Source organism: Schistocerca gregaria, chromosome 2, assembly GCF_023897955.1.
Source record: "Schistocerca gregaria isolate iqSchGreg1 chromosome 2, iqSchGreg1.2, whole genome shotgun sequence".
In the NCBI taxonomy this organism is placed as follows: Eukaryota; Metazoa; Arthropoda; class Insecta; order Orthoptera; family Acrididae; genus Schistocerca; species Schistocerca gregaria.
The window spans coordinates 531,536,794-531,550,784 of NC_064921.1; the positions used below are offsets into that span (position 1 = coordinate 531,536,794).

General features: G+C 42.9%; 1 protein-coding gene across 1 annotated transcript in view; it reads left to right on the top strand.

Moving 5' to 3' along the window:
• LOC126330497 (G-protein coupled receptor GRL101-like) overlaps window positions 1-13,991 on the top strand; it is a 643,973-nt gene that overhangs the window by 399,539 nt on the left and 230,443 nt on the right. Inside the window, exon 6 of the mRNA XM_049996361.1 lies at window positions 8,304-8,426. Within this exon, the coding sequence (XP_049852318.1) occupies window positions 8,304-8,426 (123 nt within the window). The remainder of the gene's footprint in view (window positions 1-8,303; window positions 8,427-13,991) is intronic.

The following is a 13,991-nucleotide window of genomic DNA, read 5'->3' on the forward strand; positions in this document are numbered from 1 at the left end:
AAAAACACCCATTTCTTATGGTTGTAACGACGGAACGAAAATACCCTCAGGAAAGTACAATACTTTATTCCAATAACTATGCTCTCTCCATAAGATTATTTGAATTTTAAATATTCTGCTATCAAATTGTACTTATTTAAGTCGCATCTGTACAGATGTGACACTAGTGATAGGAGAACACCCCTTGCAACGGATTCCTGAGCAGTACTTCTTGTGCTTCCTTGTACTTCGTGCATGCGAACAATACATGACTGAGATCTGTCTCGTCAGTTTATCCTGACCACAGCTTCCAGAGACTAGAATTTTTATCCGACGTAAATGTGCGGGTTAACATCCATGTCCCAGACTCCTACAAATGATAAACGTTATAGGCTTTATAGGCTTTAGGCAGTACAACAACGCTAGAGGCAGATATTCAGTTGCATGGTCACGAGGAATTAGACCTTACGTTTCTGGAATACACGCCATTCACAGTTCCAGTCATGGCAAGCAGCTTTCTTGATCGTAAGTTTGAAATCAGTATGAGGCGTTGATGTTAGATGGAGCTACAATCCGATATCAGTGAACGACTCAAGACAAATGTATATGACGTCTTTAGTGGCATTTTGGAAGCTTTCAGTAACAGTACGTTGGTGGGTGATGTTTTCATGGCCCAAAGGGTTAAGCGTATTACCACGTAACCGAGAACATCCAGTTTCAGTGAGGCAGATGTTGGCGTGTTGCCATACATGATGCTCTCGTAATAGTAGATAAAACGTATCAAGACCTTATACAGACCCAAAAATATGATCTTTCAAATTATAGCAAAATATGAAGAAAAACTGTTAAAAACGGAGAAGGAAACGTTGTACATCACGACTGGAATGAACATAAAATATCTTGTGCGCAGTCTTGAAATATTTGAAAATATAGACTGTCTCCACAAGTCACTGAATATTATACACACTTGAACTGAAACTATTACTGCTATTCACCAAGAAAGGATAGCAAGTTTACACAATGGCTTTGGGATACCACACTATGCCGATTTCTGAGACGTAAAAAATCTCTAGTCAATACTTAGCTGACTGATTTCAACTTTTCTACTAGTCTAAACATTTCACCAATGAAAGTCGACGCACTGTTTCCTGACTGGTCATAGCCAATTGGCTTAATGGTAAATTTTACTTGATAAGCTTATTTCAGCAACACCAGTATTATATAAAAAAACAGAATTTGATATAGGTATCTTCAGAAAGGAGAAACACGTACAATCCTTGCAAATGCATCTAAATACACTGACGGAAAAAAATCGCAACACCAAAAAGTAATTTATGTAGAGTAATGGAATTTCGGGAACACATTTGTATAGGTAATATATTTAAGTTATTAACGTTTCATGATCACAAATCAATGTAAGTGCGCGATAAGCCATTTCAAATATGAAATGCTTGTACATTAATATCCGGTGCAGCCGTCAGGATTTTGAATACAAGCATGAAAACATGCATTGTGATGTACAGGGGTCGGATGTCAATTTGTGCGGCGGAGTTCCGTACCTGTTGCACTTGGTCGACCTATACAGGGGCGGTTAATACTGGTTGTGGGAGACGCCGGAGTTGTCGTCCGATGATGTCCAATTTGTGCTCAATTGGAGACAGATTTAGAGATCGAGAAAGCCAAGGCAACATGTCGACACACTGTAGAGCATGTTGGGTTACAACAGCTGTAGGTGAGCGAGTGTTATCCTGTTGGAAAACACCTCCTGGCACATTATTCAAGGGGCAGCACAACAGGTGGAATCGCCAGACTGACGCATAAATTTGCAGTCAGAGTGCTTGAGATAACCACGAGAGTGTTCCTGCTCTCATATGAAATTATATCCCAGACGATAACTCCATGTATAGGTCTAGTGTGTCTACCCAGACAGGTTGGTTGCAGGCTCTCAACTTGCCTCCTCCTAACCAACACACAGACATCACTGGCACCGAGACAGAACCAGCTTTCATCAGAAAACACAACAGGCTTCCACCCTGCCCTGCAATGAGCTCCCACTTCACACCACTGACGTCGCAAATGGTGGTGGTTTTGGGCCAGTGAAATGCGCGGTACAGGACATCTGTCTCGGGATTGTTCTTGAAGTAACCGATTTGTAACAGTTCATTGTGTCACTGAGGTGTCAACTGCTGCTCTAATTGCTGCTGCAGAATCAGTACGATGCGCGAGGGCCATACATCGAACACAATGGTCTTCCCTCTCGGCAGTGCCACGTGGCCGTTCGGAGCCCGGTCTTCTTTGAGACCGCGTATTCCCGTGACAACCGCTACCACCAATCATGTACAGTGGTTACATTCGCGCCAAGCCTTTCTGCAGTATCGCCGAAGTGCCAACCAGGTTTCATAGCCCTATTACATGATCCCATTCCAAATGGTCCGAATGGCTCTGAGCGCTATGGGACTTAACATCTGAGGTCATCAGTCCCCTAGAACTTAGAACTACTTAAACCTTACTAACCTAAGGACATCACACGCATCCATGCCCGAAGCAGGATTCGAACCTGCGACCGTAGCAGCCGCGCGGTTAAAGACTGAAGCATCTAGAACCGCTCGGCCACACCGGCCGGCGATCCCATTCCAACTCAGTGTGGTGTTGAATGGCATCTTTGTCTCCTTAAAGGCATTCTTGACTAACATCAACTTGCCGAGTCCAACCCTAAACGTAACTAACGCTCAAAAGTGTTACAGCGTCTAAAACAAATCCTGTTTGCATCCTCATAGTGGCACTACTAGTGCCACTTTCATGCAATTGGCGTGAAATTTTTATGTCAGCTGTAGAAACACACCTAACAACTCCTTCTTGGTGTAGCAATTTTTTCCATCAGTGTAGACATTAACATATAGTAAAAGCGAAAAAAATGAAAGGAAAATTAAACAAGTTCCAGTCCCCCAATCTGATCAAGTATTTTGGGAAGTTTCCCTTGGTTGTCGGGCAATACCCTAATTGCATTTAACATCCCAAGATTTCCAACAGGGATTCCCTCTGCCCCACTACCAGCCTATAAGAATATTTGGTTGCAAAGTATGAAGTCTCGCAACAATCCACAGTGCTGTCATGAGTTGAGAATGAAAGATGCAAAGAAATAGTATATGAATTTTTCCAAAGTTTCCCTGCACAATTTTCAAACAAATATTATTGTAAAACTGCGAAAAAAATCATGATCGATATATGCAGACTGAAGTGAAGAACGGAAATGTGTGCCGAGGTCAGAGTTTGTACCTGGTTCTCCCGCTCACAAGGCAGATGTGCTAACCAGTAAGCCACCCTGGCACAGTGGCTTTGCACAACGGTATGGGCTACCCTAGCGAGCCTCCCTCCTCAATCCAAATTATCATTCACGTCTCATCCCATTGGTCGCATCTACCTAGTGAGCAGAAGACCTGGATTCGATTCCTAGCCATCCAGACCTCGCGGGCACCATGGATTCCAGTCCTAGATGGACCGGATCCTGTACGAAGTTCACCACTGGCTAAGCAAGGGGATGGTGTTGGCCAGATGGTTTGTGCTTCCAATGATACGAGTAATACGTCTCCTTGGCTCGTAGCCTATAACCGTTGCGTCTCCCCGCGAGCAAGCTGAGAAGCATGCAGACTCTTCTCGCTTATTTGAACTTACATACAAGCCTGGACTAGGAATAGCGTCTTTGAGTAGTAATCAAAACGTCCTCAGTCCCGGGTCTGAACTTCCCCATTGCTTAAATATTGAATAAAAATGAACAGCAATGGCGGCCGATTACTTCCGGCGTAAGAAGTCACTGTCTTTCTGCCAGAGCCACTGTCAAAGAGAGCGGAAGTGCGGACAGAGGTTAGGGCACTCTCTGCCCCAAAAAGGCGGAAAATCATCAATGATCAATGGCATGGGAATGCAGAAGATAATGTCTTTACACACACAGTGTGTACCCACAGGGTATGTGGCCTGTAATTGAATAAGTGTCACTATGATCTCTCCAGATTCTGGACTAGTCCCCCTTACGGATCTCCTGGAGGGGATTCCCAAGGGTGATGTGACCAGGTGACCATGAGAAAAATATTGATTAACCAACGAAAGGGGAACATTCTACAAGTCAGGGTATAGAACTCCAGAAGCTTGATTGTGGTAGGGAAGCTAGAAAATCTTAAAATTGAAATTCAGAGCCTCAATCTATGTATAATGGGGGTCAGTGAGCTGAAATGGAAAGAAGATAAGGATTTCTCGTCAGACTAGTATAGGGTAATATCAACAGTAGCAGAAAAATGGTAAAAACGGCAGTAGGATTCGTTATGAATAGAAATTTAGAGCAGAGAGTAAATTAATATGAACAGTTCAGTGATAGGGTTGTTCTCATCAAAAGCAACAGCAAATCAACAACGACAACAATAGTTCAGTCATACATGCCGACGTCGCAAGCTGAAGATGGAGACAGAGAAAGTAAAAATCTGGACACGTTGATTTGATTTGTCGACCTGGAAATGCGTTCGACAATATAAAATGGTGCTAGATGTTCGAAATTCTCAGGAAAACAGGGATGAGCTACCAAGGAAGACGGGTAATATACAATATGTGCAAGAATCAAGAGAGGAGAATAAGGCTGGAAGATCAAGAACAAAGTGTTCGGATTAAAAAGTGTGTAAGGAGGGGTAGAGCCTTTCGCCCCTAATGTTCAAACTATACATCGGAGAAACAATTAGAGAAATAAAAGAAATATTCAAGAGTGAGATTCAAATTCGGGATGAGTGGATATCAGTGATAACATTTGCAGATGACATAGCTATCCTCAAGGAAGTGTGGAAGAGCTACAGGATCTGTTGAATGGAGTGAACAGTTTAAAGAGTACAGAATATGGATTGAGAGTAAATCTAAGAAAGACGAGAGTAATGAGAAGCAAGATAGATGAGAACAGGGAGAATGAGGATCACGAAGTAGACGAAATTAAAGAACTGTAATGTCTAGGCAGCAAAATAACCCATGACGAACGGAGGAAGGAGGACGTAAAAAACATACTAGCACTGGCAAAAAGTGTATTCCTCGCCAAGAGAAACCTTGCTAGTATCAAACATAGGACATAATGTGAGGAAGAAATTTCGGAGATCGTACGTTTGGAGCACATCATTGTGTGGCAGTTACACATGAACTGTGGCAAAACCGGAACAGAGGAGAATAGAAAGCTTTCAGACGTGGTGCTACAGAAGAATGTTTAAAATTAGGTGGACTGCTAAAGTAAGGAATGAGAGGTTCTGTGAAGAATCGGCGAGGAAAAAGAAATGATTGTCAGACGGACTGACTCAGAATGTACTTAAGTCCTAAACTTTCGGTGAAATTAAAAATAAGGTTGATAACATTAAGAATGCAATGGAAATTCCCGTGTTAAATGTCGAAGAGAGAGCGGGCAGGTGCAATGAGTACATTGAAAGTATGTATGAGGGGGAAGACTTGTCTGATGACGTGATGCAAGACGAACCGCGAGTCGATACAGAAGAGGTAGGGGATCCAGAATTTTAAAATGCTTTGAAAGAGTTACGATCGATTAGGGCAGAAGGGATGGACAACGTTCCATCAGAATTTCTAAAACAGGATGACTATTCGCGTTGGTGTGTACCACACAATTCCCGACATTGCAAAAGACGACAAGTGTAAGAATTATTGCACATACAGCTTACCTCTATGCACCCAAGTTGCTGACAAGAATAATATGCAGAAGAATGGAAAAGAAAATTGAGGATGTGTTAGATGACGATCACTTTGGCCGTAGAAAAAGTAAAGGCGCCAGAGAGGCAGTTCTGACGTTGCGGTTGATAACGGAGGCAAAGCTAAAAAAAATCAAGACAAGTTCGTAGGGTTTGTCGACCTGGAAAAAGCGTTCGACAATGTCAAACGATGCAAGATGTTCGAAATTATGAGAAAAATAAGGGTAATGTATAGGGAAAGACGGGTAATGTACAATATGTACAAGAACCAAGAGGGAACAAAAACGAAATGCTCGGGATTAAAAAGGGTGTAACAGAGGGATGTAGTCTATCGCCAATACGTTTCATTCAATACATCGAAGAAGCAATGATGGAAATAAAAGAAAGTTTCGAGAGTGGAATTAAAATTCGAGGTCAAAGGCTATAAGTGATAAGATTCTATGACATTGCTACTCTCAGTGAAAGTGAAGAAGAATTACAGTGTTTGCTGAATGCGACGAACAGTCTAATCACCACAGAATATGGATTGAGAATGAACTGAAGAAAGACGAAAGTAACTTGAAGTTGCGGAAATGAGAACAGCGAGAAAATTGACATCTAAATTGGTGATCACGAAGGAGATGAAGTTAGGAAATTCTGATGCTTAGGCAGCAGAATAACCCATTACGGACGGAGCGAGGATAGAAAAGGCAGAGTAGCACAGGCAAAAAAGACATTCTTAGGCAAGAGATCTACTAGTATCATACATAGGCCTTAATTTGAGGAAGAAATTTCTGAGAATGTACGTTTGTAGCACAGCATAGTATGGTAATGAAACATGGGCCGTGGAAAAATCGGAAAACTAGAGAATCGAAGCATTTTGAGATGTGGTACTACAGAAGAACGTCGAGAAGTAAGTGGACTGATAAGATAAGGATGAGTCGACGAGGACAGGAATATATGGAAAACACTGACAAAAAGAGGGGGCAGGATGGTTGTGCAGGTGTCAAGACATCACGGAATAACTTCAGTGGTATTAGAGGGAGCTGTAGAGGGTAAAAACTGTAGAGGAAAATAGGGATTAGAATACACTCAGCAAATAACTGAGGACGTAGGTTTCAAGTGCTACACGGAGGTGAAGAGGTTGCTACGGGAGAGGAATTTATGGTGGGCCGCATCATACCAGTCTGAAGACTGATGACTCACAAAAATATTTAGTCGAAGCGTTGACATTCAGCCTACTTTGTTACTGTGTATATCGAACCAAACTGTAGATGTTCATCTTATATCCTACTTTCAAGACACTGTCCGTTCCGTTCTGCTGCTCTTCCAGGTCCTTTGCTGTCTCTTACAGAATTACAATGTCATCGGCGAACCTCAAAGTTTTTATTTCTTCTCCATGGATTTTAATTCCTACTCCGAATTTTTCTTTTGTTTCCTACTGCTTGCTCAATATACAGATTGAATAACACCGGAGATAGGCTACAACACTGTCTCACTCCCTTCCCAACCACTGGTTCCCTTTCATGACCCTCGACTCTTATAACTGCCATCTGGTTTCTGTACAAATTGTAAATAGCCTTTCGCTCCCTGTATTTTACCCCTACCACCTTCAGAATTTGAAAGAGAGTATTCCAGTCAACATTTTCAAAATCTTTCTCAAGTCTACAAATGCTAGAAACGTAGGTTTGCATTTCCTTAATCTATTTTCTAAGATAAGTCGTAGGGTCAGTATTGCCTCACAGGTTCCAACATTTCTACGGAATCCAAACTGATCTTCCCCAAGGTCGGCTTCTATCAGTTTTTCCATTCGTCTGTCTAGAATTCGCGTTAGTATTTTGCAGCCGTGGCTTATTAAACTGATAGTTCGGTAATTTTTACATCTGTCATCGCATCGCGCATAAATATAGATAAAATGGTGAAAGCGCTCGAACTGGGCGTTGAATTTGTTTCTCTTCCACCATATATACCAGACTTAGCCCGAAGTGTCTTGAAGCATTGGCTTGGTGGGGTGAAATTTTCATCAAATGAGGAAGTAACAGTTGCAGTCAACAAGATTTCTTTTTTTTTCAGAGTTTGACAGAATCTACTTTTTCGATGGAATGAAACAGAAAGAGGATACCTCGACTAAGTATATTGCCTTCAAAGGAGACTATGTCGGGAAGCAATGCGAGTTGTATATGAGCAAACAATTTTCTTGCTTCATTACGATACTTATCAAATCAAACAGTTTTAAAATGCAGTATCAGTAAGGAAACATCTGTGATGTAGGAGTGTAATTTAGAGGATAGATGCATGAAGGTGCCATCTTGTAAGTGGTAACATCAAAATTTTTACATCGAGTGAGGTGCGGCAGTGGTTAAAACAATAGACCTGCTTTCGGGAGGACGGCGGTTCAAACCCGCGTCTGGCCATTCTGATTTAGGTTTTCCGCTATTTCCCTAAATCGCTTCAGGCAAATGCTGGGATGGTTCCTTTGAAAGGGCACTGCCGACTTTTTCCTCATCCTTCCCTAATTCGATGGGACCGATGGCCTCGCTGTTTGGTCCCCTCCCCCGAAATCAAACAAACCAACTGACATTTTTACGATGCGACATTTGCTAAAGCGTGTTATTTCTGTTGCAGCGCACCGGTCTTGCTGGAAGTCGGAGTTCCGGTGTGACAACGGAGAGTGCATCCGTCCTGGCTTCGTGTGCGACGGCGTCGTCGACTGCAAGGACGCCAGCGACGAGGTGCACTGTACACCAGGTGAGGGTGACGAACACTCCGAATCGCTGGCGGCAGTAGCGCTGGAGCTACGTACTGTGCAACAGTACATCTTGCTCTACCTTACGTGCCTAAGAATCGACACACGCAAATCCTTTCAGCCGTTCCTGAAAACGGTCATTCCCTTCTAGGAATAGGCTTGCATGCCTTTTCGTTCCAAGAGTCCACCTCTTCGTTGGTCTTCTCCGTCAGATTTGACTATATGTAGGTCGGAACGCAGTAATACATTGCTCATTCGAAGGCAGTCTTCCCGTATTCTTTAATTTTTTCCTATTGCTGAGGAGACTATTTCTTTGTATGCTTTCACTGCGGGCGTGATCAACTGCGCTACAACTTTAGAGTCCTCTTGGAGATTACACTTCCATCGCTTTGATTTCTTTCCTATAGTTGGTTCTTGAGATCCTACCTTTCCTGACATGTGTAAGAAATGGAACTGCCATTGCCCTATACGGTTTCATCTGAAGTTTTTATCAGTGTATTCTACTTTTGTTGCACATCAGTGAGAATTTTGCGACCGTTCCATGATGGATGCATCGGTTCCCCTCGTATCACAGAGGTCAAGCACCGTTGTCAAAAGCAAGCAGCGTACCAGGACAGTCACCTATTCAATTACTGGCAGCGCTCGAAGGTGCTTAACCTCTATGGTACGAGGGGAACCAGTGTGTTGCTCCTTTGCCTTTACGGCAGAGTGGACAAGCTGGAGTGGTGGCATAAAGTCGCTGAACGCCACTTCTCTGTATGGATGTTTTGGATTCAGCTCCAAACCTATCGGCAGTGCCTCATGAAGTGAGGGCATGCGGTACTGTTGATGGCAATCCGTCCATCGGATCGGAGCGTTAAGCTCTTCAGCCCCTTTGTTTCGCTTCTGTGTGCCGGCACCGTGTTTCACACTCTTCCTTCTTTCATCACCTCCAACACGAACGTGTCGCTGCATCGTACAGACACCTATTGCGCTCACTTGCACTTAACAGAAGCGCTTACATACACAGCTCTCATATTTCACGAAGAAATGGTGCCTTCAGGTGCGAAGGACAGGGAAAACTGTTGGGTTGGCAGGAGAGCCAACACCGTGTTACTAGTGGAGGCCGAAATGCACGCGTTTTAGCTCACGCAGGCTGGCGTGAGGAGGGAAGGACTATACTTACGTGAGGTCTGGAACATGACAAGGAATTAGAATTCAGAAAGCGGACGTAATTAGTTTGATACTTAACTTGAATCCATTAATGATGAACCTCGCTCTTGACGGTACATGATTCACAATATTATCTGTTCAGAATACATTCTGGAAGATATGTCTTATAGAAACTAAATATGGCGCCTTGCTAGGTCGTAGCAAAACTGTCGTCTCTGTAAATGAGAGCGTATATAGACAGTGAACCATCGCTAGCAAAGTCGGTTGTACAACTGGGGCGAGTGCTAGGGAGTTTCTCTAGACCTGCCGTGTGGCGGCGCTCCGTCTACACTCATGGATATTGGCGACATGCGTGTCCGACGTATACTACCGGACCGCGGCCTATTTAAAGGCTACCACCTAGCAAGTGTGGTGTCTGGCGGTGACACCACACTTATTTCAATAGTGGTGCAAGTCCATATTTCTTCATTCTGAGATACAGAGTCCTCAAGTTAAAAAAGCGCTGAAAAATCTGCAGTTGAGATACCAGAAATATTCAAGTAAGCGCTGAAAAATCTGCAGTTGAGATACCAGAAATATTCACGTATATATACTTGAATATTTCTGGAATCTCAACTGCAGATTTTTCACGTTTCTTTTAACTTTAGGACTCTCTATCTCAGAATGAACAAAAATGAACTTGTACTACTATTGAAATAAACCCTTCATATGTAGGTCGGAACGCAGTAATTAGTTTTCGTAGGCATCCATTGCTAATTCGAAGGCAGTCTACCCGTATTCTTTGATTTTTTTCCTATTACCGAGGAGACTCAATTTCTTTGTATGTTTTCATTGCGGGAGTGGTCAACTGCGCTACAACTTTACTCTCGCAAACTGATTTCTTTCCTGTCGTTGGTGACACACAGTGGTTACGGTTACTACAAGCCACACCACAAGTTGGGAAACGGGCACAAATTTCTAGTAGTTTACTGTCGAGTTGAGATTTTCACAAATGTTTTATTTGTATCTTACAGAAACTAGCAGTACGGCAATAAACAGCCTTTTAAACACGCCACTAACGGCAATCAAGTAATTTATAGCAACACAACAATTTAAAAAAAAATTGTAAAAAACACAGAAGCTAGCAGTACGGCAATAAACAAACTTTTAAAACACGCTGCTAACGGCAATCAAGTAACTTATAGCAATATAACAGTTTAAAATTAAAAAAAAACACAGAAGCTAGCAGTGCGGCAATAGACTACCTTTTAAAACACGCCACTAACGCCAATCAAAGTAATTTATAGCAATACAACAATTTAAAACAATCTAAAGAACATTAGTTAACAGGCTACTAAAGTAAATACAGAACTTTGTTAATAAAGTACGGTGAGGCAGTGAAGCTTCCAACACTACCATTAAAAAAAATTAAACAGGTCTCAGCAAACACACGATTAATGGCAATAAAAGAATTTACAAACTTGGAGGACTTTAAACAAATTTTAAACAAAGTGTCCTGGAATGTCATTAGAACATAGCAGATATGACGTACCCGTTAAGGCGGCGACAAATCACTCACTCAAGGATGCTCAGGCTAGACAGAATACTGACCAATTTAAATACGCCCGTAAACACAATTGCCACTCTCTGGCTGGTCACTGCGCCGACCTTTAGCCAGCGAAAACTCGTTATAAGGTGGCTTAACTTGGTGATAGAATTAGAGCTAACCTCGTGCAAGGAAACATTACACCACAGAATCCTGAATGAGCGACCACATGATCAACCAACAAGAAGCATGAATTTACTCTTAACCCACGACAAAATAGCGAAACAATTAATCTGCCAAAACTACACCTCCCACCGGACAGTAACGAGAGGAGGAAAGATCACTGTCTTCAATTACACCGGTGCCAGGGACGGGAAACCCGGTCGCCGGAGGCCACAAGGCCGAAGAGACGCTGGTTACACAAAATTATTACTTAATGATTATACCTTCCACGAACTTAAGTTGCAATTATGCTCGAACAGGCAGTACACGACCTCCGCTGGCAAGGATCCACACATCCGACCGCGCACGCGTCGCCAGCGTACCCAACACGGCACGGTCACGCGACAACACGCTCTGTCACCGGAGTTCACGTCTTCTCTGCAACCTTGACGGGTAGTGACCGCTCCATGTTAGGTGTCTCCTTTTAAACTCCAGTGTTGAAACGGAGGATTTAAAGAAGCTTGTTAACGTCCCACCAAGGCGCAATGAACCGCAACTACTCCTGGGGCGATTGTGTACACAACCAACACGCGGTGAGCTCTTCCGTCAACTCGACCCGCTCGTTACACACAACCGACCACGCCTGCTTCGCGCTGGAGAGCCACACTGCCCTCCCGTGTCCACCACACTCTCTCTGCGCGCAACGCCCAAACTTCCGCGCCACCACACGAGGTTACAACCGGTCAAAGATCTCACTTTCTCCATAGCAGTTTCCCAGAAGCAAAAACGCAGATATCGATAGCAGATGGAAAAGACAACCAAGATGCCACTTAATGACAGACAACATATCAAACAAACAGGTCAGAGGAAAAAAAGGAAAACCAATGCAATCTAAACACAAGGTGTAGCATTAATCGATACACGGCTCAGTTGGTTCCTGAGATCGTAATTTCCATGATATGCGTAAGAAATGGAACTACCATTGTCCTGTACAGTTTCATCTGAAGTTTTCATCAGTATATTCTAGTTTTGTTGCCATGATGGATACATAGGTTCCCGTCGTACCTCAGAGGTTAAGCACCTTTGTCAAAAGCAAGCGGCTTACTCGGACGGTCACCTATTCAAGTACGGGCTGCGCCAGAAGGTGCTTAACCTCTGTGGTATGAGGAGAACCATTGTATTTCTCCTTTGCCTTTACGGCAGAGTGGACAAGCTGGAGTGGTGGCATAGAGTCCCTGATCGCCATTTCTCTGTATCGATGTTTTGGATTCAGCTCCAAACCTATCGGCAGTGTCTTATGAAGTGAGGGCATGCGGTACTGTTCATGGCAATCCCCCTTGTTTCTCTTCTGCGTGTCGGCACCGTGTTTCACACTCTCCCTTCTTTTATCACCTCCAACACGAACATGTCACTGCATCGTACACACACCCATTGCGCTCCCTTGCACTTAACGTATACGCTTACATACACAGCTCTCATATTTTACGAAGAAATAGTGCCTTCAGGCGCGAAGGACAAGGAAAACCTTTTCAATTAGTCAGCTGAACCTGCTGTTCGGGGTCTTCCAGCCACTCGTTCCATACCTTTTTTTACCAGTGAGATACTAGATCATAGTCTTTGATGTTTTGGTTATATTCGCACGTGATATTACAACCGATGTAATTAAAGATTGATATTTCTTCCGGAGAACTGACGTATAAGCACACTTTTCATTTTATTATTGCTTCGTATTGAAGCCTGTAAGTTGGCTTGACTCTTGAGGGCTGACAGATACATGATTTTCTTATGTTATGCAGGAGAGGCATTAACATTCTGTTCATCGGTAAAGAGAAATGTAATAACAGTTTAGGTTGTTCGATTTAAATACCTGCTGGCAGTATTATTTTCCACTGCTCAGCCATGTCGTCTAGACGAAAAATGCTTGCATACTCGTGCACTCTTTAAGGAACCATTTTCTCCATCTAAGAGCTAATACAATATAATCGTAACTGGCGTACGTGATGATGGCAGCATGCTGCTGAAACTCGTCGTGCTAATTAAATTAAGTAAAAAAAGTAAGTGAAGCAGTAAATTGTTTCATAAATTTAAAATACAGTTGCAGTACTCAAAGCATTCTAAACAACGTGGATAAATTTGATTTCAACACTTGAGTATACAGAATATTAAAATAAACAGCCTGGTTCATGTTGACGATAACTTGAATTGGTGACCCGAAGTCATGGCAGAAAAAGCACCGCCAGAAACATCACAGAAGGACCTCAGCCTGAACCACACCCTGTACAGTGGTGGAAAAACGCCTTATTTGGCCGTCGGCGCGTTAGAGGCCTTTGCATCATTTGAAACGAGGCAGAACTGCGAATCGTCGGGTCACACTACATACCCAAAGTCAGTTAACGTCCATTTCCTATGTTGTTTGACACACTGAAGATGAGCAGCTTTGCGTCGGCCGTGAGGACTGGAAATTTGCCAGGTACCTGACTACAGATGTTCACTGAATGCAGTTTGCTTCGTAGTGCTCGCTCCTAAACTGTTCGTGGAAGTCAATTCATCACAACTGCATACTGAATTTCCTGAAATAATTTCTTAAATAGGTGTTTCCGTTAAACATCTAGTTTAATTCTAAACCTGATATCAAACTTAGCTCTTCCATTTAAGTAAATCTTACAGCTTAGTAAATTTTAAATGAACTCAGTACTTTAGATACTCATAATTCAGTGGAGCAGTGATA